The sequence below is a fragment of the Astatotilapia calliptera genome, chromosome 18 (genome assembly GCF_900246225.1).
Source record: "Astatotilapia calliptera chromosome 18, fAstCal1.2, whole genome shotgun sequence".
Classification (NCBI taxonomy): domain Eukaryota; kingdom Metazoa; phylum Chordata; class Actinopteri; order Cichliformes; family Cichlidae; genus Astatotilapia; species Astatotilapia calliptera.
Window position 1 is genome coordinate 4626581 of NC_039319.1, and position 19133 is coordinate 4645713.

Consider the following 19133-nt stretch of genomic DNA (forward strand, 5'->3'; position numbering starts at 1 on the left):
ACAGCTTTATTTAGTGACCAACGCGGTTTGTAGTCTTCATCAGCGTCATTGCAAAATGTCAAATGGCTTGTGTTTAAATAAAAATCAGGAAACAGAAAAAGAAATCTCCAATTAGACCAATCACAGCTTCACAAATAAAGCAGTTGACCAATTATCATTTAACAGGTTGGTATTGGTAAATTGGTTAAGCCACAGCCCAAATAGGTTCTGGACTGAGCCACTTCAGATTAAAAGGGGAGAAAAGATAAATGGCCTGTATTAGTATAGCGCTTTATTAGTCCCTAAGGAGCCCAAAGTGCTTTACACATCCAGTCATCCACCCATTCACACACTGGTGATAGCAGCTACATTGTAGCCACAGCCACCCTGGGGCGCACTGACAGAGGCGAGGCTGCCGGACACTGGCGCCACCGGGCCCTCTGACCACCACCAGTAGGCAACGGGTGTCTTGCCCAAGGACACAACAACGGAGACTGTTCAAGCCGGGGCTTGAACCGGCAACCTTCTGATTACAAGGCGACCTCCCAACTCTTGAGCTACAATCGCCCCAATGTAAAAAATCACTGCATGTCTTAATGTAATACATGCTAAAAAAGTACACAGAAACCTGCAAACAAGTTAATATAAAAAATACAGTACCTATTTTAATCAGTGCAGCATTTTCTTTTGTTTTGCAATGTAATGTATTCCAGTAGGTTTGGGGGTACAGAGAGGTACAGAGATTTCTCTTTTTTGTTACTTTTTTGTCAAGGAAGTTAATTTCTTTAGTGTTGCAATTAAGGGTAAAACATAAACTTGCAAAATGTCCATTTAAGGATTCTACAAACTCCAGTAATGAAGTAACTTGTACATAATCTATATACCATAATAAGTGGGAGGAAAGTGCTATTGTAGTAGTAATATAAAATTAGTTCTTTAGTTCTTCCAGGTGATCAAGAAATAGAAAGGCAAAACTGGGTGCCAGAAATGTTGAGATATGGTATGCTGGGTGTTGGTACCACACTGGCTGGTCTGAGTGTTTCAGAAACTTCTAATCTGCTTAAATATTCCAGCACAAACATCTGTATGATTTACAGAGAGTAATCCAAAAAAGAGAAAATATGCAGTGCCCTTAAAATGACAGTGAGTTTCCTGTACTCGGGTCTCCAGAGTCACCAGGTCTCAACCCAACAGTGCACCTTTGGAATGTAGTGGAACATGAGATTTGCATCATGGATGTGGAATTGACAGATATGCAGCAGTTGTGTGAAGCATTCAGGTCAATATAGACCACAAATATCTGAGGAACGTTTCCATCACTTTCCTGAATCTTCACAAAGAATTAAATCAGCTGTGAGGACGAAAGGGGCTCCAATCCAGTACTAGCATTGTGTATCTAATAAAGTGACCAGTGAGTGTATATTTATTAGTAAAATGTTAAAAGATTAGTATCAACAGCATACTTTAACTGCTTTCATGATCATATTCAGATCATGCTGCTGTTCATTTCTTTGTTTATTCACAGTGTGTGATGATCACTGGCAGTCACATCTAAAAATTAGATCCCAGACAGCTGTAAGGTTATCAACATCACCCAATGAACAAATGACTATGATTGAATGTTTCTGTGGCAACATCTGCAAGAATGCAAGAGCCCGTGAAACCATAAGCTAAATTCTCAATAGGTGACCCCTTTTAATCCTTCTTGATCTTTCTTATCATCACATTAGTCACTATTTTCTTGTGTCCCTTTGTTGAACACGAAGGTCTGGATGATCAGCAGGTCAGTGACCAGGAGAGGAGTCTCAACCAGGAGGACCCAGAGCCTCCACAGATTAAAGAGGAACAGGAGGAAACCCACAGCAGTGAGGAAGGAGAGCAGCTTGAACTGAAGCAGGAGGATGAAGGGATTAATGTCTGGACTGGAGAACAGCTGGATTTGTTGTGTAAACCTGGATTACGGCTGAGCAGAATAGGTATGTGAATCTGTAATATACAGACTTCATAATACCGAAGTGAATATGACTTATATCAAAAGGCCAGGTGATGACATCACAAAGACACGTGCATTACCGCCTGGCATACTACCTTACTGAAGACATGTTTTCTGTTAGCACAGTAAAATAAAAACTGGATTTAAAATCTTCTGTTTGTTTAAAAAAAAACAACTAAATTTTCCACAATATAGATTTAAGTCATGTTGGCCCAGAACTGTATGCAGAATGTAGGAAAATGTTAAGACAATGAAAAATGTGCATAACTGGCCACATGGACCAAGTTGGAGTAGCGAGCTTTACGCCTCATAAATGATGACTTTCTGCATGTAAACAGAATTCTTTGCTGTTCACCGCATGAGAGATAATATTTAAAACATTTGTGCACCTTAAATATCGCTCACATATCTGAGAGACCTGCTCACAGTGTAACTTCTTTCTTGTGTTGTGTCCATCAAGACCTCCCACAGCAACATGATTGTAAGGAAAATGAGGATCTGGATGACCCACAGGTCTGTAGCCAGGAGAGGAACTCCAGTCTGGACCAGCAGGACACAGATCCTCCACAGACTAAAGATGAACAAGAGGAAATCTCCACCAATCAGGAAGAAGAGCAGCTTTCACTGAAGCAGGAAACCAATATGAGTAAGTAGCTCACTGTTTACGCTAATATTAGCAGCTAACTAGCCAATTACCTTACTGAGACGACTGTACCACTTCGTCGTCAGAAGCCGCCACATGCTTCCTTTTCAGATGCTTGTGAATCACTGTTGTACTGCCATCGAAGGGCTGTTCCATTTTGGAGATTTTGCATTGGAAATTCTTCTCTTTTATTTTCTCAGAAGGCTCCCAGACTTAACGACAGCTGGCGTCCTTGTAGATGCATTGCTGCTTTCTTTTGTTTCAGTCCATTATTACACTCTTAAATCCTACTTTTTCCTGCATCTTTCAGGATCTTACAAAGCTTCAAACGACGCTTTGCTATTAAATTAGTTGTTGACTTTTAAAGTCGACGTAATCGTGACTAGTTGACTAATCGTGGCAGCCCCAATAGAGGCACATGAAAAATTTAAAGACCAACTGAAATAAGGAAACTGACTGATTCCAAAAGCCAAAATTTCTAGCTTCCCAGTGGCCCACCTGGCAAGACTGTCCTATGTTGGTAAGAATTGTTATAAATGAGCCCAACGAATTGCAGTCATCGCTCCTTCGTTTGTGCTGCGCTCCTGCACCTGCAGGCGCACTTACAGTGAATATCAAATTTAATAACAGGAAGTTAACTAAACATGTAATTCTTTTCCTTCTTGGTTTTGGCCAATTGACAAAAGAACAGGTTATTTGCATGGCTGTGTTTTGTAAACACAGGGTGTTGTGAGTAGAAGAAACAGTCATGAATTTTGGCAAGTCCTAAGCCTAATCAGGGTCACCTCATCCAGCCATATCTGTATGCTTTATCAAAAAGGAAAGCTTTAAGCCTAATCTTAAAACTAGAGAGGGTTTCTGTCTTCTGAATCCATACTGGCAGCTGTTTCCACAGAAGAGGGACCTGAAAGGTGAAGGTTCTACCTCCCATTCTCCCAACCAATCAGGCAATGGATAATTAATCTAAAAAATACATAAATACTGTAGTGAGTGTCCTGTAAATTTTAAGTAAAGTGTTAAATGTTTTCTGCACTTTAACTTTTAAATGACAACATTTTGTTGTTTTGTTTGATTGTATATTGTCTGTATTTTCTCACTGTAGATGGTCTGTAGTTGATATCACATATTTGTGATTCATCACAAGAGTTTAAATCACTTGAGAAATGTACGATTCCAAAGTTAAATCGATCACAGAAGAAGAGTGTTTTTCATAGAGTTTGTAAATGAGCAGCCAAAATGGTTTTAAATTAGTCAGCAAAACAGCTTCTCCCCACAACATGCCTTTCATTGGTATATCTGAGCAACATGCTTATCATGTGGAACCTGCTAATGGTTAAGATTACCTTGTAATTTCTGAAACATGTGTTGTTGTTGTCTTTTTTTTTTTTTTTAATCTGTCACTTCAGATTTTCCACAACAAGACTGTAAGGACAAAAACCCGCTTGTACTGAAGCAGAAGACTGAAACTTTTCCTGCTTTTCCTGAAGAAAGTGACCACAGTGACCCAGAACCAAGCAATGAACAGCTACTTTCTCAAAACTTCATTTTCATAAGGTTTTTGGAAGCTCAGTTTCTGTTTTCACACATGGACAAGACAAACAGAGTTTGTCTCGCAGCATAAAATTTGTGCACCTTTATCACCTTTTTCTGACGTTATTGTTTTATAGTTTATGGGCTTTGTCTTGGCTGAAGTTTCTTCATTTCTTTCGTCATGGCATTGGCAGTGCTTGAGATATTTTTGGTGTCTTGATGTAAAAAGAACTATTTCTCAAAAACACAATTGGAATTGTCTGTATAAAAAAAATACATGTGTTCATGAGGTAGCCTTAATTAAAGCCAGTTGTTTATCTGAAGTTCACAGTTTGAAGGTGTTTAAAGCAGCAAACAGTTGCAATCACTTTTCGCTGACTTGCACACTGCTAGAAGTCCTGTTGTTGTTTTTGTTGTTTGTTTGTTTTTACATTTTCTTTACATTGGCTTGACATATTTGGGAAGTGCTTTGTATACAGAAAAGGAATATTTTCGGGAATGACAATGTTAAGCAGTTACTCATATTGTTTGTGACCCACATACTTAGGTTGTTTATTCTCTATGTTTATATCATAACTTGTACTGCTTTTATGTGGGCACCTGTTGATACCCAGCTGTTGTTTTGAGATATAATAATTTGGACTAATGTGTAACTTTAACAGTGTTCCATTTTGAATGGTTTGTGATATGTTGGTTGGTAGAAACTGAAACTGGATTTGAAGATGCACTTGGTAATTATTTTATATATATGTGAGTCACTTTGATGGTCCAAACTGTCCAAAAGTTGTAGAATAATTTGTGAAATTTATAGCTTACATTTAACTGTGCAAATTGATTTAAAGGCATAAAAATATCTGTAGTATTAATTGCTTCTTACTATGAGGTTGGCATAACAGTCATTATTCCTGACCCTATGGGCTGACCTTACTATAAAAATGATGGATGAAAAGGTAATTGGAAGAAAGTCCAGAAAGTTATGCAAGACAAATGTTGAATATTATAGAGGAATGCAAAGTTGTGTAAATTCATAGACTGGTCAAAGTGACACATTAATGAACACATTTAATAGATAAATGTTTTTAAGAAAATGATTTTGACAAAATTGGGGAAATCAATCTAGTTTAAGATGGAATTAAATCAGTTTAAAGATAAAATATGGATAATTATATAATAAAGGAGGAGGAGCTCCTCTCCAATAAAGGAGCTCAGAAGTGCCTCGGGAGTCTTCATCTTTATTCATTTTTGTTGGCTTTTGGCCTGCATGTGCTTAAGGCGAACAGGCTAGAGGTCTTTCCTTTCTTTTAAGTTTCTGATTAAGTTGTATGTTCAATAAAACTGTTGGCATCTCCTGTAAATTTTGTGTTTTTGTTTAAATTGTGTTCCAAAAGCCTGAACCAACATCTTTCCGGCCTGAAGAAATTCTGCAAAGCCTTTAAAATTTGCAACCCCACAATCCTGCTGCTCTTTGAAAAACTAACAGTACTTCTAAACGAGATGTTAAACAGGGCTTCGTGTGATCTGCCTTTTGGTGAAGCAACTGGCCAGAAAGATTCAACACATTCAAGGGGCTTCATCATACTGACTTCCTTCTCTTCCTTCTCGGACTTTCCAGGTCCTCAACCGTACTCCATCAGAGGCTTCTGAAGTTGTTTTTCAGAACAAAAGTGGAGCACATAATAGCAAACACTGAACACACAACTCCCCTGTCTGCCAAGAGCATGTCTGAGAACTTCCCTTTATAGCACAATCAGTGACGTGAAGACACATTGTTCAAACAAATCTGCGATGGTATTTTCAGATTAAGTTAGCCAATTAGACATTACAGTGGACTTAATGCAGTCCACAATTCCTTAGGAGGTACTCAACATGAATTTAAACCAGCCTGAATTTAATTAAATAACACACCCCTCCCTCTCTGAGCTTCAGTAACACCAATTTGCATCAAAATCTTGATTAAATCAAAATTCAAGAATCGTTTTAACTGTCTGAGTTAGGTTCAGTCTTCACAGTCACTGGAAGCTCTAATCTTACCGACGTACAGGTTCCAGACCACAACTGAGGCAGCAAATCCAAAAGTGCTTTTCTCCACAGAACCAAACTAGGTCGGTCCTGAAAAGAAGTAACTAACAGGTGTTATACTAATTCATAATGTTTATTATTTTATTACACCATGCAGGCTGCACTTCATTTACCTCAGTGGCAATATAGTGAATTAGACATGTGTAATTAATCTCGTTTGACGTATAGATAGGTGGTCTTGTTATGTATTTAACCCATGTAGAAATTCTCTGCCCACTCACAATTTGAAAATTGTGAAAATTTGTTTATGCTTTATTTTTGTTTATTCCTTCTATTGTCTAATATAACTTTGACCCGTGTCCACCAGGGGTGGTGAGTGACCTGGATGGACCCAGATAGCACTTTAGCTCAGTCCTACCACTAGTTGATACTAACTTACTTATATTTTTTCTCAAGTGAATTTAGTAATTCACGTAGCAAAAGTCCCTGTCCTTGAGATCGTCACTGTCTCCTCTGGCAGAGCTTCGACACCATTCAGAGGGAGACTGGGAACATTGAGTCTAAATGGACCATGTTCAGCACCTTCATTACTGAGGCTGCACCACTGAGCTGGGGTCCGTGTCGTGGTGGTAAACCCCTGTTGTGACTGTGGTTTTACATCTCCTATAAATACTACAAGATTTTTATTCTATTGTATATAGTATTTTATTTTATTCTAGTCTATTGTGTACAGTACCTTATTCTTATTCTTATTCTATTCCAGTGTTTTCTAATTTTTGCTATGTAACTTTCTACTGTAACAAAAGAAATTTCCCACATGTGGGACTCGTAAAGGTTATCTTATCTGATGTTATCTCTTATCTTATCACCCAGGACTGACCTGATGTATTAAATGCACTGAAAAAGTAAAAAAAAAAAAAACCAAAAAAACATGACCCTCACAGTGCTCACCAGCTGGCCCAGATGGGCGTAGGCACGATTGAGCAGTTATATCATGGCATCCTCAGCCTCGAGGTGGGGCTGGTAACAAACTGAAGGAGATCCTGATGTGGCCTAACTATAGGGCGGAGCTGGTTGAGGATGAGTCTTTCCAGGCTCTAAATGTATGTAGTTTATTTATATTAATGTATTTGTATATTGTTATTTCACTTCCACTTCATGGACCGTACCAGAGAAATCAGGAGACCCTCGTTTATTAAAAAGATTTTATATAATTATTTTTAGAGTGACTATAATCAATGAAGGGATTATTCTTTGTTCTGTAAAATGATTAATGCTGGATCAAACTAAAGGGTTTTCCAATAAATCAAACTTAAATCAAAGTATTTTCTTCTTTCTTTATTCCAGGATATCACTAATAATCTCATGGCAAAATTGCAGTTTTCTGCAAAGTACCAGACTTTATGTTGGACTGGACTGACCTGATGAGGGCAGTATTACGCCCTTGATACCTATAAAAGAGCAATAAAAGAAGAATAGCGGCAATGGTGCCATTGAGAGATCCCGAGTTAAGTTTGAAGACGTTGGTTTGGCGGTATCGGTTGTTGCAGCAATAATGTCTTCAGTTCAGCATCTGAGAGAGTTCATCAAGGAGAGATTAAATGCTGCTACAGAAGAAATCTTCTCAGAGTTTGAAAAAACGATCGTCCGGTATGAGGAGGAGATCCGTCAGCTAATACCGCTGGATATCAGACCCGGGATAAAGTCACACAATACAGGTGTGTAAATTTGTGGAGGCGTGGGGGGTTGCGGGATTGTGTGATTTACTTGGGCATGATCTAAATGCTTTGCATAAATGCATTGATCTAAACTAGTAATACACCCCAGTAAAGTGTATGCAGCTATATCTGTGCAGTGTTGAGAAGGTTACTCTTAAAATGTTTTTTACTACAGATTACAAATAAATGGCCCAAATGTAGTTTGAGTAACTTAAAATACATTTCAATGTGAATAATGTATTCTGAATACTTTGGTTTGGATTACTTGATATATTTTCCATTCTTTTTACAACTACATGAATGCACTATTGTCATGTGAATTATTGCTATTACTGAAGGCTACTAGCCACCTGTTACGCTCCTGTTTAGCCCCTAATCTCCTGAGTATGTTCAGCTGGTGCTAATTGGCCCCACCTAGTCTGGTGTTGATAAAAGCATACCTGAGGCAGGCTTTCAGGAAGCTCACTAGTCTTTGCCTTGGTAGCCATTTTAGCCAACCTGCTATGCCAATTTGAGATAAAACCTCTATCTCACTAACACTCTGGTATTCATCTCCTTTTTACTGTTGCGGCTCTTGAGCCGGTTTTCTGAGAGTCCATCCTACCTGACGAATCATCGTACCCATTGTTTCTGCGCATGCGCACAATACGAAATAAAGTTGCGAGCCGTCTTACCTTTGTGAAAATCAGCTAGAAAAATACTCTGACTGATAAAATTCAGTGCCAAACCATCCTGCCTTTGTGAATGTGACCTACTAGCATACTTTAACAGCTAAATTAAGTGGCAAATCGTCTTACCTTTGTTAATCTGAGCTAGAAACATACTCTGACTGGTAAAATCAAGTGCCACACCATGATACCTTTGTGACTGTGACCTACAACCATACTTTAATGTGTAAAATGTAGTGGCAAACCATCCTGGGCTTATGAATATGAGCTACAAGTATACTCTGATGGGCAAAGTTAAGTGGCAAACCGTCATACCTACTTAAATTTGTGGTGAAATTACTCTGTGAAAGCAGAAATGTGCACAAACTACTTACAGTAGGACGTTTTGCCAAAGTAGGATGGTTTGTCAGAACACCGTAATGTCGTATAGAAAAAATATTCCCACCAAGCACACTCACCAATATTTTGTTTTTGAACTCCATTGCAGTTATTTCACACATTAAACCTTTGATAGAAAATAATAAAACAAAAGTAAACTGCAATAAATTACAGGTAGCAGTAAAACTAATAACTCTTTTATGCTATGTCCACACCAACATGGGTATTTTTCTATGCATTTGGTCCTTTCGTCCGCACGTAAACAGCGTTTCGAATCACCAAAAAGGTTGGAGAAAACTCAGTTTTTGCATTTACCTGTGGTCGACGAATACGGAGTTCATCGCACAATGTCAGAGATGTGTGCCTTTCACATCACGCTGTGCGCCATGTTATTGTTTACATGAGATTAATTTCTGCAATGGCAGATTCAAAATACTGTTAATCTTACTATCTGCAGTTTTTACACACTTGCATATACACAAGCAGCTATTGTCCCTCCATTTAGAAAGGTGGAGGTGTCATGGTGTAATTATTTTACGTGTATTTCTTTTCCCCTGTGTAATAATAGTCAACATTGCTATCAAAAAGTGGGTTCAAAAACATAAACAACTGTGGGATACTGTTTGTGCATGATTTGGACAGCCTAGCGCATCCTCCCGATGCAGGGGAAACAAATTCTGTTGGGGGTACCTACTGTAGGAGCCATATGAGTTGTTCCTTTTTTGACTAAGTGGGTTGGTTTAAATGGACTCACTGTATTGGTGCACGGGTGTGGGGCGTGTCTCATGGGTGTGGTAGATGATAAATGTGGTTGCACTCACCTGTTCACAGCACCTGATGTTGATGAGCAGAAAGGTAGGGTGAGCATGAGGCAAAACTTTCTGTTGATCGCAGCTTGAGCGCAGCTTGAATGATTTTGATGTATTTTAACTGGAACTTAATGGTTTTTGTATATTTGTGCACTAATTGATGCCATGAACCAGGTTGTAATTTGACATAGTAGTTAGTGCAGTTATTGGAGAGTTGCAGTTATTGGTTTGTGCAGTCTGTGCATTTGTTTAATAGTTAATCCCATGTGCTGATTTATATATTGGACAGTTGCATGTGGAATAAAAGGAGCAAATGGTACAGAAGTGTATTTTATGCGTTTATTGTTGCGCGTCATCTGTGTCCTCATGTTTAGCCTGCCGCGGCCATAGGTTGGAGGAGCCGCAATACCTACCTTGGCACATGTGCAGGTGAAGCCAAAGGCAAGCTATGCTTCATCATATTTTCTAGTCTTTGGCTTTGAAGGAAGTTGGTTTGGAAACATATTCGGCGATGCTTCAACCTCTGCTTTGTGTTTGTGTGGGAGCCCAGTCAAAAAAACCTGTCCGTTATTCTAGCAGTGTCCAAGCATTCTTCTTCGTTTGTTTTGTGGTGTCGCAAAATTTATTTATTTATTTATTTTTTTTCATTGGTTTCATCTTCACTGGCTATCAATCAAGATGAGGCAGAACCTGGTAGCTCCAAACAGAAGGACCAGCCAAAACAAATTGAGGATGTTATTCCTAAACCAGGGGCTCCCCCTGTAGGATGGACATTGTTTGGTTATGATAAATCTTACACAGATCAGAAAACTCTGCTATCCAAATTATGCCGCAAAGCGGTCTCCACCACCGACTCAAACACGACATTTCTGTTCGACCACCAATCATTTGAAAGGTTGTGGAGAGAGTTTATAGATGAGAAGCAAAAAAGAGCTGTCAGGTGCTCAAAATAAACCTTAGACTCAAGTGTAAGAACAGGCGGCCGTTACAACTTATATCTAAAAATATATGGTTTAATGCATTGGTCAAAACACAAAGACTTCCAGTCTGCCGTCTTAAAGTACTTTAAGCTTTCATGATCATATTCAGATCATGCTACTGTTCGTTCGTTTGCTTGTTTATTCACATTGTGTGATGATCACTGGCACTCGCATCTAAAAATTAGACTCTGTACGGTTATCAACATCACCCAATGAACACATGACTATGAGTGAATGTTTCTGTGGCAGCATCTGCAAGAATGCAAGAGCCCTTGAAACCATAAGCTAAATTCTCAATAGGTGACCCCTTTTAAACCTTCTTGATCTATATTATCATCACATTCATCACTATTTTCTTGTGTCCCTTTGTTGAACACGAAGGTCTGGATGATCAGCAGGTCAGTGACCAGGAAAGGAGCTCCAGTCTGGACCAGCAGAACACAGAGCCTTCAAAGATTAAAGAGGTACAGGAGGAAATCTCCATCATTGGGGAAGGAGAGCAGCTTGAACTGAAGCAGGAAGCTGAAAACATTTATGTCTGGACCGGAGAACAGCTGGTTTTGTTGTTGAATCCTGGAGTAAAGCTGACCATAATAGGTATGTGTTTGTGTGGGAGCCCCGTCAAAAAAACCTGTCCGTTATTCTAGCAGTGTCCAAGCATTCTTTTTTTTCTTTTTTCTTTTCTTTTAACATTCCCCCTGCAATGGCTCTGCACCCCCCACTTTGGGAACCCCTGTAGTAGGCTAACGTTGTGCAATGTGACGAAATATATCTGATGATGAAATTAAAACCTCTATCGTTTTGAATGACACACTATTGTTTGTTTTGTGGTGTCGCAAGACACATTTACAGCAATATTTTTTCATTGGTTTCTTCACTGGCTATCAATCAAGATGAGGCAGAACCTGGTAGCTCCAAACAGAAGGACCAGCCAAAACAAATTGAGGATGTTATTCCTAAACCAGGGGCTCCCCCTGTAGGATGGACATTGTTTGGTTATGATAAATCTTACACGGATTAGAAAACTCAAACGCAAATTATGCCGCAAAGTGGTCTCCACCACAGACTCGAACACGACATTTCTGTTTGACCACCAATCATTTGAAAGGTTGTGGAGAGAGTTTATAGATGAGAAGCAAAAAAGAGCTGTCAGGTGCTCAAAATAAACCTTAGACTCAAGTGTAAGAACAGGCTTTTCCCCAAAACACGCCATATAATAAATACTCAGAACGAAAATGGCGGCCGTTACAACTTGTATCTAAAAATATATGGTTTAATGTGTTGGTCAAAACACAAAGACTTCCAGTCTGCCGTCTTAAAGTACTTTAAGCTTTCATGATCATATTCAGATCATGCTACTGTTCGTTCGTTTGCTTGTTTATTCACATTGTGTGATGATCACTGGCACTCGCATCTAAAAATTACTCTGTACGGTTATCAACATCACCCAATGAACACATGACTATGAGTGAATGTTTCTGTGGCAGCATCTGCAAGAATGCAAGAGCCCTTGAAACCATAAGCTAAATTCTCAATAGGTGACCCCTTTAATCCTTCTTGATCTTTATTATTATCACATTCGTCACTATTTTCTTGTGTCCCTTTGTTGAACACGAAGGTCTGGATGATCAGCAGGTCAGTGACCAGGAAAGGAGCTCCAGTCTGGACCAGCAGAACACAGAGCCTTCAAAGATTAAAGAGGTACAGGAGGAAATCATCATTGGGGAAGGAGAGCAGCTTGAACTGAAGCAGAAAGCTGAAAGCATTTATGTCTGGACCGGAGAACGGCTGGATTTGTGCAATCCTGGAGTAAAGCGGACCAGAATAGGTATGTAAAAGTGTCATATACAGATTTCATAATATAGAAATGAATAGGACTCATCAAAATGTCACAAATGGTAAATGGCCTGTATTTATATAGCGCTTTACTAGTCCCTAAGGACCCCAAAGCGCTTTACATATCCAGTCATCCACCCATTCACACACACATTCGCACACTGGTGATGGCAAGCTACATTGTAACCACAGCCACCCTGGGGCGCACTGACAGAGGCGACACAAAGACACATGGTGTGCATTACCGCCTGGGATACTGCCTCACTGAAGACATGTTTTCTGTTAGCACAGTAAAATAAAACCTGGATTTCAAATCTTCTGTTTAATAAAAAACAAAAAATTCCACCAGATTTAAGTCATGTTAGTCCAGAACTGTACACAGTATGTAGAAAAATGTTGAGACGATGAAAACTGGATTATTGGCCACAAGGACCAAGTTGGAGTGGCAAGCTGTATGCCTCATAAATGATGACTTTCTGCATGTAGACAGAAATCTCCGCTGTTCACTGCATGAGAGAGAATATTTGAATATTGCTCACATATAGAATAGAATTCAAGTTTGTCATTGCACATGTCACAGGTACAAGGCAACAAAATGCAGTTTGCATCCATCCAGAAGTGCTTTAGCCATGATATAGATATATTACAAATAGATATTAGAAATAATATAGATATGTGAGTATATTACAGAAATGGGTCTATTATGGTATGTTATAATGTACACAGTATGAAGTATGTTATGAATATGCTATATCTATAAGTATGTACAGGCTGTAGTGAGTACAAGCTATGAACAGGATATAAATATAAAAAAACTATACAGAAATATGAGATATACAGAAATGTGAACTATGCAGGTTATAAACAGTTGTAGATTTAAAAAATTATCATACACTAACATAATTATCCCCATTAGGACTGAACAATCAGTTTAAAATATTGATTTGAAACTAAGCTTTTAACAAACCATCACATTGTGCTGTAATGTCATCACAGCACAAGACCTGTGCAGTGATGTTATCGGTGGATTTCCTGATTGTGTGGCCAATCCATCATCACTTTCTTTCAGAACTGGTATTGCTATTGGTTCCTGGTTTGTTCTTGACTACATTTTTTTTCTTTTTTTTTTTTTTTTAAATCTTCCCTGGCCACTGGATATAGAGGATTTGCTGCAAAAAGATGTTGATGAATGTCTATAACATACAGAGCGCTGTCTTTGTCCTGCTCCATGTTTATGTAAAACATGGAGCAGGACTTACAAACAGATTTTAAGAGAATGCTAACTGCCCTAACAGTACTGACCTTATGAAAGCATACGAGAGAAGAAAATTAAGAAAATATACAAACAGGGTTCCATTGCACTAAGAATCATGAAACTCTCATTCCTTGTGTGAGGTGATATGGCATTATTAAAGAAAAGTCTCCCATATCCTATTTAATAAATAAATAAATAAAAAAATAAAAACAACTCCCACTATGATTTGTGCATAAATGATTCTTCAGTTTGTCTAACATGGCCTCCTTCACTCAGTTCAATTCTATTTTATTCATATAGGGAAATACAGTGGGATGCAAAAGTTTGGGCAACCTTGTTAATAGTCATTATATTCCTGTATAAATCATTGGTTGTTACAATAAAAAATGTCAGTTAAATATATCATATGGGAGACACACAGTGATATTTAAGAAGTGAAATGAAGTTTATTGGATTTACAGAAAGTGTGCAATAGTTGTTTAAACAAAATCAGGCAGGTGCATAAATTTGGGCACCACAAAAAAGGACATGAAATCAACATTTTGTGGATCTGCCTTTTGCAGAAATTACAGCCTCTAAATGCTTCCTGTAGGTTCCAATGAGAGTCTGGATTGTGGTTGAAGGTAATTTGGACCATTCCCCTTTATAAAACATCTCTAGTTCATTCAGGTTTGATGGCTTCCGAGCATGGACAGCTCTCTTTAACTCGCACCCAAGATTTTCAGTAAGTTTCAGGTCTGGGGACAGAGATGGCCATTCCAGAACGTTGTACCTGTGCAACGGGTGAAGTGTCTCGCCTAAGGACACAACGGCCGAGACTGTCCAAGCCGGGGCTCGAACCGGTAACCTTCCGATTACAAGGCGAACTCCCAACTCTTGAGCCACGAAATCAAATCCTTCAGAAGCTGCATTTGTAGGCTGACTGCGTTACAGCGATTCGACGAAGGCTGTCCAAATTCAAAGACCCCTCCAAATGCGGCCGACAAACGTGTCCTTCATTTCCAGATTTGAAGGATGGGTCGGGTGTATCCTTCGCTGCCCAACCTATCCCAGGATTCATAGCGTGGCCCAGCCAATTCCAGTTTCCAACAATGGCAGCAGCTTCTTAGTTTTAATATTACCTTTATTACTCCTTCTGAAGCTCAATAAGGATAAAACTGAAATCCTCCTTATTGGCACCAAATCCAACCTTTTGAAGGCAAACCACTTCTGACTCACTATCGATAACTCCAGTTTTCCCTTCTCCTCAGGTTAAGAGCCTTGGTGTCATCCTAGACTGTTCACTTTCCTATAAATCTCACATCAATAATCTCACCTGTTCTGCCTATTTCCATCTACGCAACACTAACAGATTTCGTCCTTCTCTTGTCACCCAGTCTACATCCATTCTTGCCCAGTCTTGTTACCTCCCGACTACTACAACTCTCTCTTGCATGGTCTCCCCCAAAAATCCCTCCATAAGATTCAACTGGTTCAGAACTCTGCTGCTCACATTATCACCAGAACTGCCTCCTACCAGCACATCACCCCTGTTCTTCAGGAACTTCACTGGCTCCCTGTGAAATTCTGGATAGTTTTCAAACTTCTTGTGCTCATCTTCAAGGCCATTCATAACCTCGCACCTCCTTACCTTTCTGACCTGTTAACCACTACCTTTTCTGTCCGCTCACTTTGATCTTCTTCTTCTATCCAGCTTTCTGTGCCTTCCTTCCGCCTCACCAGGATGGGAAGCAGAGCTTTTAGCTGTTCTGCTCCCAGGCTGTGGAACTCTATACCCCCAGGTATAAGAAAGATTGGCTCTCTCACCCAGTTTAAATCTCAATGAGCCTAATCAGGGCCACCTGATCCAGCCATAAATGTATGCTTTATCAAAAAGGAAATTTTTAAGCCTAATCTTTTTTTAAAAAGAGTGTCTGTTTTCCGAATCCAAACTGGCAGCTTTTTCCACAGAAGAGGGACCTGAAAGCTGAAGGCTCTACCTCCCATTCTCCCCAACTTTAAGGCAATGAATGGTTAATCTAAACAATAAATAAATCCTGAAGTGAGTGTCCTGTAAAGTTTTTGAATAATTTTAAGCAAATTTTTAAATGTTTTGTGCACTTTGATAACAAAATTTAAGAGATACCACTTTGTGCTTTTGTTTGATTATATATCGTCTTTATTTTCTCATCGTAGATGATCTGTCTAAGCCATATGCCTACCATGTAGAGACCTTCTAATGGTTGTAATTTCTCAAATGTATGTTTTTTGATATGTCCCTTAAGATTTTCCACCACATGACTGTAAGGACGAGGATGGGCTCACAACTCAGCAGGTCTGTAACCAGGAGAAGAACTCCAGTCTACACCAGGAGGATCCTTCACAGATTAAAGAGGAACAAGAGGAACTCTGTACCAGTGAAGTAGAAAAACGGTTGTTCTAAAGCAGGAGACTGAAACTTTTCCTGCTCGTGAAGAAAATGATCATAGTGAACCAGAACCAAGCAGTGACCAGCTCCATTCTCACAAATCTCCTGACACAGATCAGGATGAAGTCAAGGGTGGTAACTCGCACAGAAATGAGTGGGAGCAAATCGTATCAGGCCCGAGTGTTCAAAATTCCGACACCGCACATTTATGTAGCACCTGTGGGAAAAGGGTTTTTTTTTTTTTTTGTTTTTTTGTTTTTTTGGAAGTCAAGCTTGACTAGACACATGCAAATTCACACCGGTGAGAAACCACATTCTTGTAGCACCTGTGGGAAGAGATTTAGCCGGAAGTCGCACATGAATAGACACATGCAAATTCACACAGGTGAGAAGCCACATTGTTGTTGCACCTGTGGAAAAAGATTTAGCCGGAAGTCGCACATGAATAGACACATGCAAATTCACACAGGTGAGAAGCCACATTCTTGTAGCACCTCTAGAAAAGATTCAGGTAAAGGGAAACTTGAAATAACACATGCCAGTTCACAAAAGTGAAAAACCACACTGTTTCAGCACCTGTGTGAAACATTTTAGTTCTCCAGTACAGTTGAAAATGCAATTAGGAAAAGATGCTACATGCTAAGTTTCATTCTTAGAAAATGGTGGTGGTAGAACACATAAACAGTGTTTGGGTCATTGAAAACTGAAAATTTAAAAAGGCTTTCGGAAGCTCAGTTTCTGTTTTGACACATGGACAAGACAAACTTTTTGTCTTGTCCACCATAAAATGTGTGCACCTTTATCACCTTTTTCTGACATTGTTTTATAGTTTATAGGCTTTGTCTTTGCTGAAGTTTCTTCATTTTCTTTGGCATGGCCTCGACAGTGCTTGAGATATTTTTAGTGTCTTGATGTAAAAATAACTATTTCTCCAAAACGCACTTGGAAATATCAGTTTAAAAAAACTACCCATGTAGTAGTTGGATTGACATTATGGCAAGTGCTTTTCAGATGGAAAGGGAATATTTTAGGGAATGACAATGTTGACAAGTTGATCTGTTCTCAAATTGTCTGTGATCCATATTTTAAGCTCATTTATTATTTATATTTATAACATAACTTATGGACTAATGTGTCATTTTAACAGTGTGTTCCATTTTGACATTAAACAAATCCAGTTTAAGATTGTAGATAATTCAGTTTAAAGATAAAATATTGATAATTATATAATAAAGGAGGAGGAGCTGGTGACTCATCTCCCATAAAGGAGCTCAGAAGTTCCCCAGGAGTCTTCATCTTTATTTATCTTTGTTTGCTTTTGGCCTCCATGTGCTTATGTCAAACATACTAGAGAGCTTTTTTATTTTATTTTATCTTGTATGTTCAATAAAAACTGTTGGCATCAAACTTTACATCTCCTGTAAATTTTGTATTTTGGTTTAAATTGTGTTCCAAAACCCTGAATCAACATCTTTCCAGCCTTTAGAAATTCTGAAAAGCCTTTAAAACATGCGACTGCACAATCCTGCTGCTCTTTGGAAAAACTAACAGTACTTCCAAATGAGCTGTTAAACAGGGCTTTGTGTGATCTGCCTTTTGGTGAAGCATTCTCGTCCTCACTTTCCAGGGCCCTATTTCAGGAAGCCGGTTTAGAAAACTCAGTGAAAAACGATACTCAGGGTTGAGTAACCCCGAACTGTCCAACTCGGAATATTCGGTTTCAGAAAGGCTGATAACAAGTAGTTCAATCAACGCGGAGTTGCTTTAACCCCAAGTTAAGCGCGCGCACGAGGATACATAAAGCCCTGATTAGTGGAGCACAGATTAAGCGAGTCACCATGGAGACGGAGGGAAAGAAGGCGCGGTCAATGTATTTTACAGTGCTTGAGGCCGAAATTCTGATGGCAGCATATGCCGATAACATGCAAATTTTGCGGGAAAAAAGTAACACAGCCTCAGCTGCAAAACAAAGGGAGCATGCATGGCAAAACATAGCCGACAGAGTCAATGCGTGAGTGTTACTTTAAACATTGATCTAGGGATTTCCACCCATTTAACACGTTATTTTATTATATTTTATTTTTTATTTTATACATTTTATTTTGTGATGTGATGTGAGCGCAGGTGCAACCCAACAGGCCCCAAACGTTCCTGGCAGCAAGTAAAAATGAAATATAAAAATATAGTCCAAACAGGTAAGGTGTAATTGTATTATGAGCCATAGTGCTTGGTCTGTTTGTCCCATGTAAATCAATTGCAGTTAGAGGCTACATTAATTTTCCTTCTGTAAGCACTTATTGAAATTATCTGAGCACATTACAAGTACATATTTGCTTACTCTGTATGCTCAAATGTGACCCGTTATAGCCAACAGAAAAAAAGCGGAGGCCCGAAAAACAGGTGGGGGTCCTCCACCACCACCACTCACAGAGGCTGAGCAGTTGGCTTCCACATTTGTCATAATGTTGGCAGCATCACATATGATCTTCACAGTGCAGAGAACACAAATTAGCATCCATTACTATAATGAAATAATTTGTTAGTTTGAAATGCTACAGGGAACTATGTACCTGTACATTAATGCTGTGGAACGACTTCCTGTTCATAGTCTCCTTCATTTACTGAAGGAGCAATGATTGGAATGTGAGTGCCATCGATACAGCCAATCACGCCTGGGAACCGTGAGAATAAATGTAAAATTTAAGTAGTAGTCCAAGTATCACCACATCATGAATTAAGTTTCGTTCATCCTGATACCTGCAATTTTGTGGAATCCCTCTTTGATAAATCTTGTGGGTCTATGACCGGGGAACACCACAGACGAGTACAGGAGACGTTTCAGTGCAACTGTAACATTCCTGACTGCCCGACAGACGGTAGCCTTGGAAACGTGCTCAGTGTCACCAATATTATACAGA

General features: G+C 39.1%; 2 protein-coding genes across 2 annotated transcripts; both read left to right on the top strand.

Annotated features, from left to right (window-relative positions):
* Positions 1–1684: 1684 nt before the first annotated feature.
* LOC113010755 (putative uncharacterized protein DDB_G0287113) lies at positions 1685–5355 on the top strand (the record flags this gene model as incomplete). The annotated part of the gene is made up of 3 exons (XM_026149961.1): positions 1685–1955; positions 2433–2618; positions 4022–5355. Coding segments are annotated over 3 exons (672 nt in total), but the record flags the coding sequence as incomplete, so codon positions are not given.
* A 2284-nt stretch (positions 5356–7639) lies between these two features.
* On the top strand, positions 7640–17180 carry LOC113010323 (uncharacterized). Its single transcript, XM_026149360.1, has 4 exons — positions 7640–7882; positions 11099–11314; positions 12336–12545; positions 16073–17180. Exons 1-4 carry the CDS (start codon positions 7720–7722, stop codon positions 16228–16230), a joined length of 747 nt encoding a protein of 248 aa, XP_026005145.1. The 5' UTR covers positions 7640–7719; the 3' UTR covers positions 16231–17180.
* Positions 17181–19133: the final 1953 nt, after the last annotated feature.

Excerpts from the sequence above, each read along its gene's own strand:
- LOC113010323 (XM_026149360.1), top strand. The coding sequence starts at position 7,720 with ATGTCTTCAGTTCAGCATCTGAGAGAGTTCATCAAGGAGAGATTAAAT. Across the intron at positions 7,883-11,098 it reads GATAAAGTCACACAATACAG|GTCTGGATGATCAGCAGGTC; the intron begins GTGTGTAAATTT and ends TTGAACACGAAG. Across the intron at positions 12,546-16,072 it reads AGTAAAGCGGACCAGAATAG|ATTTTCCACCACATGACTGT; the intron begins GTATGTAAAAGT and ends ATGTCCCTTAAG.